Raw genomic sequence first — 15,215 nt, 5'->3', positions numbered from 1 at the left:
TCATGTTATAATGTGGTCTATTTATTAGAACAGATTGAGCATGAAAGCGCAAGTTCAAGGGTTCTGTCAGATATCACAAATTGTGATGACCAAACTTCTGCTAGAATGCGTATTCATATGGGACAATTGGCACATTTAAATAGGTCATAAATATCTAATGAGATGTTCTCAATTCCTTCCCACAATGGTGAGCTTAATATATAATTCTATCTATTTATGGATATATTTTTAGTTACGAAGAAAATTCTTATACTGAGTGTTGGCAAAGCCGCTTATGTCGTGGAACTCCCACCCCGCCTCAAGTTTCACCCGGTGTTCCATGTGAGCAACTTGAAGCCTTATCATGCAGACAATGAGGAACCAAGTCGAGGCGAGTCTCGTCGGGCACCTCCTTTGATGACGGAGGCATTTGACAAAGAAGTAGAGAGCATTGAGGCCAAGCGTGTCGTGGTGCGACCAAGACAACCAAAGCATGTGGAGTACTTTGTCAAATGGAAAGGGCTACCATACTCCGAAGCGACATGGGAGAAGGAGACGTCCTTATGGCAATATAAGGACCTGATTGATGCATTCGAGAGGCAGGAGTCGACGAGGACGTCGACGGCTTAAGTGGGGGAGGATGTCATGGGCCATAAGTTACAAACAAAGAAAATGCCCAAGACATTATATATCCAAGCCCATTAAGCCTTGTCTTCATAGAAGATTCTGGAACGTCCCGGAGAAATCAAGAACATGGCGGAGCATTCAAGATAATCTAGGGCATTCCGGAATAATCCACACAAGTGTAGATATTAAAGCCTCACCTAGAACAATCTAGATTAGGCAAGTTGTATCTAGAACTATTCTAGATATTTTTGGATGTAAGTAGGGAATTCTAGAACCCTCCATTGAGGAGGTTACTTAGGCCTATAAATAGGAGGCAAGGCCATTTGGCCAAACCATCCAAAAACATCCAAGAATCCAAGAGTTGTAAGCAATTGTAAAGCTCTCCTAAGTTTCAATACAAAGCTTCCTTTCTCCCATTTTCTAAGTGATCTTAGCATTCTCCAAGTTATCTTAGCTTTCTTCGTGATTCAATCCGGGGAAGCGAGGCTTCGAAGGCTTACTTAGCTTGTTCATCGAGGTATACAAGTCTAAGTGCCGCACGGGCGGAAGGCTTAAAGAGTCATCCCGTGACAGCTGGTATCAGAGCCTTGTTCGGGAATCACTTGAAGGAAAGTAAGATATGGCAAGTGGAGAGATGGTGTCCGGAATCTCCGAGCTAAGGGAGCATACTTCCGAGGTCCACGACGTTGCCAAGAGCAAGCCAAAGTTAAAGGACTTGCAAGCATCGATGGAGACCATGGAGGAGCGACTCGAGAAAGTGGAACGAACCATACTCGAGTTCGATACTCGACTTGATGAGGACGTTGTCGACAAGGAGGAAATCCAAACCATGGTGGACAATGGTAATGATGATCTGCGTGGCTTGGTGGAAGGGCTACGAGATGAGCTCCTTGGCGCCCTCAACACCATGGCAGACAAGATGCGGAGGGAAGTCCAGGCTCACCTTGACAACATGGAGGCGAGGTTTGTGGCTCTTCAAGAAGAGATAAAAGACACAAGAGAACTTAAGGGAGATGTGGCGTTTTGCAAAGAAGCAGTCGTGAGGCAATTCGTGCAAGGGCCACGGGAAGCCAAGGCGTTGGACTCCAAGGTAATTGACTCCTTTAAACCCAAATCCTATAATGGGAAGAGGGAAGCAAAGGAGCTCGACACATTTGTGTGGAACGTGGAGCGATACTTCAAGTACCTGAAGCTTGAAGATGACGAGTCCAAAATCTCAACGGCAACCATGTTCTTAGCTGACAATGCCCTTATGTGGTGGCGTCGTCGGAGCATGGAGATTGAGCAAGGTACGTTCTCTCTTACCACTTGGGATGAATTTAAGAAAGATCTTATGTTGCACTTTTATCCCCAAAATGCCAAGTACGAAGCCAAGGAGAAACTAAGGTGGCTCAAGCAAACGGGGAGTGTCAAAGACTATGTCAACACCTTCGTGAGCTTGTTATTCGAGGTGCCCAACATGTTAGAGGAAGACAAGCTCATGTACTTCATGAGTGGACTGCAAAATTGGGCAAAACTCGAGCTACAAAGGAGGCACGTGCAAACATTGTCTGATGCCATTGCCGCCGCCGAATCCTTGATTGAGTTTAAATCAAGCCACCAAGGTGATTCCAAGTCCACGGGGAAGAAGGGTAACCATGAGAAAAGTGGGGGAGAACGTAAGCCGAAGGATAAGGCCGAGACAAGCAAGCCGAAGGAGAAGACAGCCGATAAGCATGACAAAAGCAAGGGTAAGTCTAGGCCACAAACTTGTTACTTATGCGACGGCCCTCACATGATGCGAGATTGCCCACAAAAGAAGGCCCTTAAGGCCATGGCCTTCAAGGAGGACAAGCCCGAGGAGAGTAACGATGCAAGGATGGGATGCATCCGTCTACTGAATGCCATCCAAACAACCCTCCCACAACCTAAGGCTCAAGTTGAGGGAGGATCATTGTTCGTCGACGTCAAGACTGGTGACAAGACGACACGTGTGTTGGTGGACACGGGAGCAACACACAACTTCATGACATCGGAGGAAGCCGCGAGGCTTGGCCTCCGAGTCACACGGGAGCCCAGTAGCGTGAAGACGGTAAATTCCGCTGCCACCCCCATTGTCGGGATTGCGCGCAATGTACAAGTGGACATTGGCGCATGGAAGGGAAAGATCGACTTCACCATAGTCAAGATGGACGACTACGGCGTAGTCATTGGGTTAGAGTTCATGGACAAGGTACGAGCCTTTCCCATTCCCTTCTACAATATTTTCTGTATCTTGGATGACGGAAGACAACCTTGCCTGGTGCCATTGGAGAGGCAAGCCAAGAAGTATACCCAGCACTTGTCGGCAATTCAATTTGCCAAGTCCTGGAAGAAAGGCGAGGCCACATTTCTTGCAACGCTAATGTTGAATGAAGGGGAGGAGAAGTGCGGGCCTTTGCCGAAACAAGTGGAAGCAGTCCTTAGGGAGTTTGCGGACGTGATGCCCAAGGAACTGTCGAAGAAGTTGCCACCAAGGAGAGAGGTCGACCATGCGATTGAGTTGGAGCCTGGTGCTAAGCCTCCCTCCAAATCACCTTATCGGATGTCGCCACCCGAGTTGGAAGAATTGAGGAAGCAACTCAATGAGTTACTTGATGCTGGCTACATCCAACCCTCCAAGTCCCCATATGGTGCACCTGTCTTGTTCCAACGCAAGAAGGAAGGTAGTCTAAGGTTGTGCATCGACTACAGAGCATTGAACAAGATTACCATCAAGAACAAGTACCCACTTCCGTTGATTGCCGACTTATTCGATCAACTTGGTGAAGCAAGGTACTTTACAAAGTTGGATCTTCGATCAGGATACTACCAAGTGAGGATAGCCCCTGGAGACGAATCGAAGACGGCGATGGTGACCAGATATGGATCGTTCGAGTACAAAGTCATGCCATTTGGTCTGACCAATGCCCCTGCAACATTCTGTACATTGATGAATAAGGTATTCCATCCTTATCTTGACAAGTTTGTCGTGGTTTACATTGACGATATAGTTATCTATAGTAAGACATTGGAGGAGCACGTCAAGCACTTGCGCATAGTGTTCAAGACCCTTCGGGAGCATGAACTCTATGTCAAGAAGGAGAAATGCTCATTTGCCACAAAAGAAGTAAACTTTCTTGGCCACAAGATAAAGGAGGGGAAACTTATGATGGAAGAGGGCAAGATCAAGGCCATTCAAGAGTGGGAACCACCGACCAGGGTACCAACACTCCGATCCTTTCTGGGGCTAGCCAACTACTATCGGAGATTCATTAAAGGGTATTCAGCCATAGCGGCACCCTTAACAGACCTTCTTAAGAAGAACAAGGCATGGGAATGGACGGACAGGTGTCAAGAGGCCTTTGAGAGGTTGAAGAAGGCCCTAATGGAGGAGCCTGTACTAAGGTTGCCCGACCTTAGTAAGCCATTCGAGTTGCACACTGATGCTTCCGACTTTGCCATAGGAGGAGTGTTGATGCAAGAGGGACATCCGATAGCCTATGAAAGTCGCAAGCTAAACAATGCCGAGAAGAGGTACACGACCCATGAAAAGGAGATGACCGCCATCGTCCATTGCCTTAGAGTTTGGAGGCATTACTTGCTTGGTACTCCCTTCATCATCAAGACGGACAACGTTGCCACTAGCTATTTTCAAACCCAACAAAAGCTCACACCTAAGCAAGCAAGGTGGCAAGAGTTCTTGGCGGAGTTTGATTACAAGCTAGAGTACAAGCAAGGAAAGGAGAACGTGGTGGCCGACGCTCTAAGTAGATGAGTAGAGTTAATGGCTACGGTGCTCAAGCCGCAAAGCCACCTCTTGGGCCGTGTCCGAGAAGGTTTATCACATGATGTCCAAGCCAAGAACATTGTGGAGCTTGTCAAGGATGGGAAGACAAGAAGGTTTTGGCTTGAGGACGACTTGCTATACACCAAGGGCAAGCGGATCTACGTCCCAAAGTGGGGAAGCTTAAGGAAAGAAATCCTGAAGGAGTGCCATGACTCAATGTGGGCAGGACATCCTGGCACTCACCGCACGTTGGCTTTGGTGAGCGATGCTTACTATTGGCCACAAATGCGGGATGATGTAGATTCCTAAGTGAAGACTTGTCTTGTGTGCCAACAAGACAAAGTGGAACAAAAGCAACCAGGAGGACTGTTGGAACCGCTTCCCACCCCATCAAGACCATGGGAGTGTTTAACCATGGATTTCATCACACATCTGCCCAAGTCTGATGGATGTGGATCTATCTTCGTCGTGGTCGATAGATTCACCAAGTATGCCACTTTCATACCCGCACCGGTGGAGTGCACAGCCGAAGTAGCTGCACGCTTGTTTCTAAAGCACGTGGTGAAGTATTGGGGTGTTCCGAGGAGCATAGTCAGTGATCGAGATGCTCGCTTCACGGGTAGATTTTGGAAGGAGCTCTTCAAGCTACTTGGCTCAAAATTAGACTTTTCCACCGCTTTTCATCCCCAAACTGATGGACAGACGGAGCGGGTTAATGCATTGTTAGAGACTTATTTGCGGCACTATGTTAGTGCCAATCAACGAGATTGGGCTAAGTTACTTGATGTTGCCTAATTCTCTTATAACTTGTAACGTTCGGAGTCGACGGGGAAAAGTCCGTTCGAGTTGGCTATAGGGCAACAACCCCTGACCCCGAACACGGTCGTAACTGGCTACACGGGGAGTAGTCCAGCCGCTTTCAAAACCGCTAAGGAGTGGCAATTAGCCCATGAACTTGCTCGAGCTCATCTGGAGAAGGCTTCAAAGAAGATGAAGAAATGGGCGGATCGTAAGCGAAGGAATGTGGAGTTCCAAACCGGCGACCAAGTCTTTGTGAAGCTTAATGCGTCTCAGCACAAGAGTACTCGTGGCTTGCACAAGAGCTTGTTGCGGAAATATGAGGGACCATTCCCTATCATCAAGAAGGTTGGCAAAGCCGCTTATGTCGTGGAACTCCCACCCCGCCTCAAGTTTCACCCGGTGTTCCATGTGAGCAACTTGAAGCCTTATCATGACAATGAGGAACCAAGTCGAGGCGAGTCTCGTCGGGCACCTCCTTTGATGACGGAGGCATTTGACAAAGAAGTAGAGAGCATTGAGGCCAAGCGTGTCGTGGTGCGACCAAGACAACCAAAGCATGTGGAGTACTTTGTCAAATGGAAAGGGCTACCATACTCCGAAGCGACATGGGAGAAGGAGACGTCCTTATGGCAATATAAGGACCTGATTGATGCATTCGAGAGGCAGGAGTCGACGAGGACGTCGACGGCTTAAGTGGGGGAGGATGTCACGGGCCATAAGTTACAAACAAAGAAAATGCCCAAGACATTATATATCCAAGCCCATTAAGCCTTGTCTTCATAGAAGATTCTGGAACGTCCCGGAGAAATCAAGAACATGGCGGAGCATTCAAGATAATCTAGGGCATTCCGGAATAATCCACACAAGTGTAGATATTAAAGCCTCACCTAGAACAATCTAGATTAGGCAAGTTGTATCTAGAACTATTCTAGATATTTTTGGATGTAAGTAGGGAATTCTAGAACCCTCCATTGAGGAGGTTACTTAGGCCTATAAATAGGAGGCAAGGCCATTTGGCCAAACCATCCAAAAACATCCAAGAATCCAAGAGTTGTAAGCAATTGTAAAGCTCTCCTAAGTTTCAATACAAAGCTTCCTTTCTCCCATTTTCTAAGTGATCTTAGCATTCTCCAAGTTATCTTAGCTTTCTTCGTGATTCAATCCGGGGAAGCGAGGCTTCGAAGGCTTACTTAGCTTGTTCATCGAGGTATACAAGTCTAAGTGCCGCACGGGCGGAAGGCTTAAAGAGTCATCCCGTGACACTAGGTTGCCAATTACCTGCTCCAACCACATGTCCGTACTGCTATGCACGATTGTTTACTTGAGAAACTTTGAATATGTATTACTTGAAAGGAAGAATTGCTTTACCCCCAATACAGTCTCCACTAGAAATGGTTGCTCTTTTATCTGACCAAACAAATGACGGTAGATACTTTAGGCAAAATATTCGAGCTTACAATCACGCATTTGCATTCACTTCAATGGGAGTACATATGGATGAAAGAATAAATATTGGTGGTCGTGGGATTTACACATTTTGTGCTCAAGGTGCATTATCTCATAAGATTGGTGGACTTTTACCAAATGAAGAGAACATACCGCAATTTTTACAAGCTTATATATATGACACTGAGCATGAAGTTGAAAACTGAATGTGTGAAAGTGAAATTTTAGATAGACTTGTGGTTGAAAAGATACAACAGATGCTGAACAACCATAATCCTTTTGTTCATACATTGCGAAGCCTCGGACAACGCCAAGATTTGCCGAATTGCAAGTTGATCCTAAAAAAGCAACCAATAGTTTGGCGTCAGTATAGTCTACCATCAGCATCACAAGTTGCGGCAATTATAATAGATGGAGATAATGCCACAACTGCAAATGGTAGGGATATCGTGCTGGAGACAATTAGTGGAAAACTTTCTCACGTCCGAGACTGTTGGATTTTATGATCTTTTACAATATCTACTATTTCTACCTTACGATACATACAGATGGGATGTTAATAGTCGTGATGATGATGGAAGAGCAATAACATGTTGCGACTATTATGAATATATATTACAGGTTTGTACCGATAACATAATTTACTTCCCAGTATATATGGATGAATGATGATTTCCATATTAAAAGTAATATATGAAATTTACTTTTGTAGATACGCCATAACAGATCATCACTTTTGCTTCGAGATGGACATCTCTTACAACAATATGCTGTAGATAACTACGTTAAAATTGAATCACAAAAACTTAGATGGTTGCGTTCTAATCAAGCCACAGTTAGAGCGGATCTCTAAAAAGGACTTGAAAGACTCTTTAAATGCAGGTCAACATAATGCAGGTATATATATTGCTTAAGTCATCGTTATTTAGGAATATAACTTTGTTCAAAACGTGTACAATATATATAGTTACTAATTGAAAATAAAAAATTATCAGGTAGCATCGGGTGTAGAATTATTTTACCATCATCATTTGTTGGAAGCTCACATGACATGTACCAACGATACCAAGATGCAATGACTCTAGTTCAAAGATTCGAAAAGCCAGATCTTTTTATTACCATGACATGTAACCCAAGTTGGGAAGAAATCAAAAGCAAATTACTCGCTGGACAAACACCACAAGATCGTCCCGACTTACTAGAGTATTTCAGGCAAAACTTGAGTAACTAAAAGAAGACATCATTGAAAAGGAGGTACTGGGCAATATTGTTGCTTAAGCATACGTTATTAAGTTTCAGAAATGTGGTCTTCCACATGTGCATATGTTGGTGGTGTTAGATGAAAATGATAAGATCAATAACCCAGATGAGTATGATCGAATTGTTAGAGCTGAAATACCAAATGAAGATGTAGAGCCTCAACTTTATAATGTGGTGTTAAATCATATAATTCATGGTCCGTGTGGGATTCATAATCCTCAATCTCCATATATGAAATGGGAGTTGTAAGAGAAAGTTTCTCAAACCATTTACACCAATCACTGTTCAAGGGAATGATTCATATCCAATTTATCAAAGGTAAGGAAATCGATTGCCCGTCGCACTTGATCGATAAGGAAACATAATGGTTGATAATAGTTGGGGCATTCCATATAATCCACGGTTGCTATTAAGATATGATTGTCACATCAATGTTGAAATTTGTGCAAGCATAAAAAGTGTCAAGTACTTATATAAGTATGTTTACAAAGGCCTAGATAAAATGACAGTCGAAGGGCAATTAGACCCTGAATATGATGAAATAAAGCAGTTTCAGGATGCAAGATGGGTTTGCGCACCGGAGGCATTATGGAAGATATTCAAGTTCATTATTAATCGAATTTACCCATCTATTGAGCGATTGCAAATACATCTTCCTAATATGCACCAAGTTCAGTTTCGTGCCGACGAGAGTATAACAAATATTCTACATGATGAGAGTACAAGAAAAACAATTTTGAATGAAAACATTTAATCATGTGGATGCTGAAGCGCGACGATATTTATACATGGAGATCCCATCACATTATAGATGGATTCAAGCTCAAAGAAAGTGGTCTAGAAGAATGAATGCAAGGTTATTGGGCGAATATATGCAGCTTCACTGCTGAATGCAAAAAAATTTACCTTCGGATTCTTCTTAATCATGTTAAAGGACCAACATCTTTCACAAACTTGAGAACAGTTAATGGGGTTTTGCATCCAACATATAAGCAAGCAGCAAAACAACGAGGTTTGTTAGAAAGAGATGACAGTATTCAGCAATGTTTGATAGAAGCCTCCACAATTCAGATGTTGTCGGCTTTAAGAAGATTATTTGTCACCATATTGGTATATTGTGCACCAATTGGTGTTTGAGGGTTATGGGATGAGTTTTATCCATTCATGATAGAAGATTATGTTTCCACGACTAACATAACTCCCACACTTGCTACCAACAAACTCTTGTGTGAGTTGAACACACTTTTGGTTCAATTTAATAAGAGTATAAACGAGTATGATTTGCCCCAATTGACAAGAGGAATTGAATCAAGTTCAGGAATGACAAGATGTATTGAAGATGAAATATCCATATGTATTCCACAACAAGATCTTGATGCAATCAAACGCTTAAATGATGACCAAAGAAGTGCGTTTAACACAATAATGGGTGCAGTTCAACGATCAGAGAATGCAACTTTTTTTGTGGATGGTCTCGGTGGAACTGGAAAAACTTATTTATATCGCGAATTGTTAACAAACTTGAGAAGGTTGGGGCACATAGTATTAGCAACAACATCATCTGGAATAGCAACTACGATCTTGCCTAGTGAGAGGACAACACATTCTAAATTCAAGATACCACTTAGTCTCGATGCATCATCGTAAAGATTTTAAAACTCAAACAAAACATGAGATCCATAAATGATTGTGAATTTTCAAAATTTTTACTTCGTGTTGGTGATGGGAATGAAGATGTTATTATGGATGATATGGTAAAACTACCTAAATGCATGGTGATACCATGGGAGAGTGAGCATTCAATTAATCAATAAATTGCCAAAATCTTCCCTAACTTAGAGGATCATATAAATGATGCAACCTACATGGTGGAAAAGGTAGTGGTAACTCCTACAAATGAAGACGTTGATATGTTGAATGAAAAGATAATCAATATGTTTCCAGGTTTAGAAGAGACAATGTATTCATTTGATTCAGTTGAGGATGACATAAGGAATTTTTATCAGCCAGAGTTCTTGAATTCAATCTCACTTGGTGGTTTGCCTCCACACAAGTTAACTCTAAAAAAAGGTGCTCCAATCATGCTTTTGAAAAATATTGATCCGAAATTGAGATTGTGTAATGGTACAAGATTATTGTGTCGTGGTTCTTACCGAAGTCTTATTGATGCTGAATTTCTAATTGGACAATTTGTCGAATCCAGAGTTTTCTTACCAAGAATCCCTCTCAAAAGCACTGATACTGCTAGGCTTCCATTTGAACTTACAGGAAAGCAGTTTTTAGTGAAACTAAGTTTCTCTATCACTATAAACAAATCTCAAGGTCGAACAATACCACATGTAGGCTTTTACCTTCCAAATCATGTCTTCAGTCATGGACAATTATATGTGGCTTTATCGAGGAGGGTCTCAAAGTCAACCACAACCATGTTAGTAAAAAATGGCTTTATAGTAGGCCAACAAGGTGTATTTACACGGAATGTAGTATACAAAGAAGTCTTGCTTCATTCCAGCTAATTATGCTGATTCTTAATAGGTAACAACTTTATTAATGATAACCTTTCAGTATGCATTTCTCACTTATCAATTAACTCTTTTTATTTGATTTTTAATTTTCTCACTATCGTTTGTAGATTGGCAATGAAAATTTGAAGCATCAATCAGGAACAAATGGGTGGAAATTGCAGCATTGATGTCAATATGTAAACTTTCTTTTCAAAAGAAACAGTGCAATATAGACTTTATGGGTATTGTGAATAATGTACATATTGTGATGTAGGTTTTATATTTTGACATTTAAGTTGTTTTGTATTTTGCTACTAGTACTTAATGTTTTCATCTACTCTTTTTTTATTTACATCTACTTACTATTGTTCATGGACTTTAGGTAGGAACTTGCATCCAAAATCCCAAGTTGTTTGACAATTGCATGAATAACATTTAAATCATTACTTTACTCAAAGTGAAAACGAAAAACATGACAACTTTTTAGGACGTGCATGGTAAAGAAAAAGTTTCTCTTTGCACAATACATTTAAAATATATCTTGACAATTACAATGGAAAAAAAAATAACACAATACACCTTCAGGAGCTCGTAGCGCTCGTGATGCAAAAATGCCTCTCACATGCACATTAGTGCGTGCGGAGAGGCTAGTGTGTGTGTGTGTGTGTGTGTGTGTGTGTATATATATCATAATGGAGAAAATCGTTCCCAAATGAAAAATTCATTACCTGACTATAGAGAAAACCCATTCGCGAATTCTACGATTTTGGGTTCGGTTATGAGGATGATACATCCAATCCTGATCCACCCTATTGTCATCCCTAACTGGAAGTGCTCTTAATAAAAGCTCAAAGGAGACCTTAACAGCCCATAGTCTTTTTACAAAGTGCAATTAGGGTTCGAGAGGAGCCACTATATTATCCACGTACCTTTCTATTTGGGTGATTACAAGTCATTTTATTTTTAAGCTTATAATTTTCAATATTTTTCGAATGTCTGTTAACCTTTAAGACCTACTTCAATCTTTGGAGTAAAACTCAAAGTTTTAAGTTCTAAACTTCCATCAATTTGCTCCAACCTTTGGGGCAAATTTAGCCCAAAATTTCCCCTTGGGTTAGTGGGTAACATATATATGTATTTTTTTTTAGTTTTATATTTATAAATTCATTGAATCCAACGACTAAGACCTAATATGATCAAATCTAATGGTAAAAAAATATCTAACAGTCCAAATTCAAATCGAACGGCTAAAATAATTTTAAAAAAAAATATTTCATGTGATTCATATTCTTTCATGGTGTTGGTTTAGTAATTTTTCAATATTTATCGGAATCTAAATATGCTTAGGTTAAAATATTCATAAAATTAAATTAGGATACTTTACATAATTTTTTCTTATAAAAAAGTTATTTAAAAAAAAATTATCCTAAATTCATTCTTTAATAATCTCGGGGTAAAAATTTAACTCATAAGGGTTAGAGCAGAAAAAATTGTTTCTAGGTTAAAAATTTTAGGTTTTAACTCAATGGTTGAAGATATACTTTAATGGGATGAATGTTATTGATTTTAATTTTTCGGATTATGAGTCATCTGGATATCTCATTTACAGTTTGACTTTTAAATTTTTATTTTATTTTTATAAATATGAACCGCCCGTCCAATAGATGGATTGGGTTGGGTATATTATTAACAATGTCAACTATTATTAAACGTATATGTATATTAGATAGATGTATACATAAAATTTCGTATAAAACACGCTTGTTTATATATTTTTTCTTTTAATGAATAAAATTCAAATATTATGTAACATGTAGTGATTCGCAACACTAACACATGATTTAAGCATAAGTTACATGAATTTTGGATTATTTGTCTACTCACATTAGGAATAAGAAAAACGAAAGAATAAATCCGACTCGTAGAACTCACCAAACCTAACCCGCCAAAGAATTAATGGTTTGGATGAGTTGGTTTGGCCATTTTCTTCAGTGGCAACGGGTTATAAAAATGTCAATCCAAACTTGTTGGATTGGCTTATTGTTTGAAGTCCAATCCAACCAACCAACCGACCGATGCCCTCTATCATGGAGGGTTATCTTGGTGTCTTTTGCATTTTTTTAAAACGCACATCTCTTTTATTATTATTATTTTTTCTTTCTTAAACGTTCATCTCATGTTTGATCCTTCATCTTCTACACTAACACCCTGGAATTTCAACATGAATGATAAAAATAAAAAATAAATAAATAAACCTCTCCCACACGTTCATAATGCCATTTCAAACATTCTAACAGTTATCATAAATCACACTCTTAGGGTTGGTTTTTCTTTTTCTTTTCAACAAAAAAAAAAAAAAAAAAAAAAATCTGAACCACGGCAAACGCCAAAGGTTACAAAGAAAGTCCAGACAAAGGGCTAACCTAGGAGAAAAATCAGTAACTCTTATAAATGAAAAGAGTGTAAGAGGATATAAGGAGATAGACGCTGCAACGTAGGTTAAGACATCTCCCCACAAACACCCTAAGTAACACCTTAAATAAAAGGACGGTAAGGCAGGGCGTCCTTGTTGAGGATGTGCACGAGCGAAGATGGGGTCTATTCAATGAAAGTTATTCATATACTGATGGAAGCCTTTAGAGTATTGTTGTATAATTGGATTGATCGTTGTCGTCTCATGCTACAATCAGGGAGTCCAACTGTATGAACGATGCGATCAGTGGACATTGATTAGGAGATTCAACAAGAAAATAATGCATGCCACTTGGAATTGCTTACGATGTGTCGATCAACACATCATGTTCATTAATGAAGGACCTAAAGAGGAAAATCATCAAGCTTTTTGTTTGATCAAGGGAAGATTTTCATAGCGGCCAAAACAAAGGCAAAAAATAGAGAAATCAAACCCAGAGAACGAATGCAGAGCTATGTTCACCGAAATGAATTCTATACATTCGTTAGATTGTCAAAAACTGGGGTTTAGTAGAAGAAAGAAATATACAGTAAATGTTGAACTCTAAAAAAAATTAACATTTAATACCACAACCTAGTGGAGGAAACTTTACGGAATCATGTGGAGTGGATTAGTGGTTGGGGATGAATTTCAAACTCATATTCTACATAGTTTGATTTCTGGTGCTGACGAATCGCATGATAGTGGCTAGGCGGAGGCAGAAATGTTTTTGCAAGTCTTTCTAGCCCACAAAAATGTGGATTGTCGTAGTGAAAAACCAACTGATCCCCTTTTTAAAAAGAAAAATAAAACTAAGTTTGTTTTCAAATAATTCATTTTTTTTTATTTATCAGAATTTCAAATAATTTTAAATGTACAAAATCTGCGTGACAAGCTTGGTTGCTATGATTGGACAATAAACCCACTTATCTAATCTATGTGACAGCTTTGTTATTGTGATTGGACAATAAACCAACTTTACATAATTATGTGACAGCTTAGTTATTATGTTTGGACTGCGAACAAAATGAGTTTGGGCCAGACCCAATGAAGTATAGGGGATGAGGACCGATTCGTAATGCCAAACTTTGGAAATGCTTTTATGTTAGGCTTTTCAGCCAAAATGATCATTGAGATTTGCATAACACATCACTTTGGTCTCTGAGATTGAAAATCAATAGAAATGGTCCATGAGATTGTCCACCATCCATTATTTTGGTCATTCGGTTAAAAACTCCGTTAAGTGTCCCGGAGCTCTTGACCGAAAGTTTGGGCAATTTTCGAAGCTTCGTAACTCAATCTTTTCTTAACCTTCGACCTATAATATATCAAAAGGAAGATAGGAAAGGGTAGAACAAGATTATACCCATTGGAAGCCCAATGGTTCTCGGAGATGGCCGGAAAATAGCCTAAAAGGTGACTGGTCCACGGGAAAACTGGAAAACTCGTCGGAAACTGGGTAAACTTTAAATGTTCATAACTTCTTCAATACTCAATGAAATTGAGTGAATCAAGGGAGTTCTCTGGGGAGGACGAAGTGAGGACTGAATGGCATTAGCAATAGCCTCCCCAAGTTGGGTAATATCCGTAATATTAGACTCAGAAGAGGTACATGGCTCTCTACGAAGTGGCAATGTTTTGACTTAAGACATCAAAATGATTAGAATACTCACAAAATATGGAGGACTACCAAACCTGGCTCTGATATCAAACTGACACACCCCGACCTAAATCGAGGCATGCTAGCCGTCACATAAGGATGACGTAGCCATGTGCGCAGTGCGGAAGTGATAGTCATACAAATATGTGGGTAAATAAAAACCAAACTAGCTACTTTACACTAGGTAAGTATATAAGTACGAGTGAAGGTGTTTAAAATAGTAATGCAAGTGCTCAGAGCGTAGGTAACCTAAGTGCAGTCCAGCAGGCTAAGCATTAATTATAGAAGTCATGAAAGAAATCCCTATATTATTTGAATCCTGTCAAAACCGCCGTAAAGCCACCAACACGAACTTCTACCTAGAACCTGAAGGGGCGCAAAACCGAAAGTGTGAGTGGGTAAAAACAAAGTTTTTGAAAACATCTTTGCCTTTAAAAATGTAATAACCCCTCACCGTAAAACTCGTATAATTTCCTAGAAAATAATGCTATGTACGTACATTCACGAAAGCAATGGAAACAAAGTATATGCCATGTCACTATCTCAGCAGTAAATATGTAAGCCAGGTGATATAAATTAATGTAAAAGTGATATGCCAGCCGGAGTCACCTAATGTGATTTATACGGCTGAACCTATTGCTCATCAATCCAACCGGAGTCACCTAATGTGACCTGTATGGCACTAAACCTGCACACGAG

At 40.3% G+C, this 15,215-nt stretch overlaps 2 protein-coding genes and 1 pseudogene across 2 annotated transcripts; all 3 read left to right on the top strand.

Annotated features, from left to right (window-relative positions):
* Positions 1-1,225: 1,225 nt before the first annotated feature.
* Positions 1,226-5,887, top strand: LOC137725065 (uncharacterized). The gene is made up of 2 exons (XM_088678072.1): positions 1,226-3,232; positions 5,291-5,887. Exons 1-2 carry the CDS (start codon positions 1,226-1,228, stop codon positions 5,885-5,887), a joined length of 2,604 nt encoding a protein of 867 aa, XP_088534198.1.
* A 123-nt stretch (positions 5,888-6,010) lies between these two features.
* On the top strand, positions 6,011-7,493 carry LOC148698420 (uncharacterized; annotated as a pseudogene).
* Positions 7,494-9,765: 2,272 nt separating this feature from the next.
* Positions 9,766-10,416, top strand: LOC148698419 (uncharacterized). Its single transcript, XM_088678066.1, has one exon. It carries the CDS (start codon positions 9,766-9,768, stop codon positions 10,414-10,416), a length of 651 nt encoding a protein of 216 aa, XP_088534192.1.
* Positions 10,417-15,215: the final 4,799 nt, after the last annotated feature.

This window comes from Pyrus communis, chromosome 2, assembly GCF_041283825.1.
Source record: "Pyrus communis isolate YQ-2024b chromosome 2, ASM4128382v1, whole genome shotgun sequence".
Taxonomy (NCBI): Eukaryota; Viridiplantae; Streptophyta; class Magnoliopsida; order Rosales; family Rosaceae; genus Pyrus; species Pyrus communis.
The sequence above is the reverse complement of the archived record's forward strand: the minus strand, read 5'-3'. Positions and strand labels throughout refer to the sequence as shown.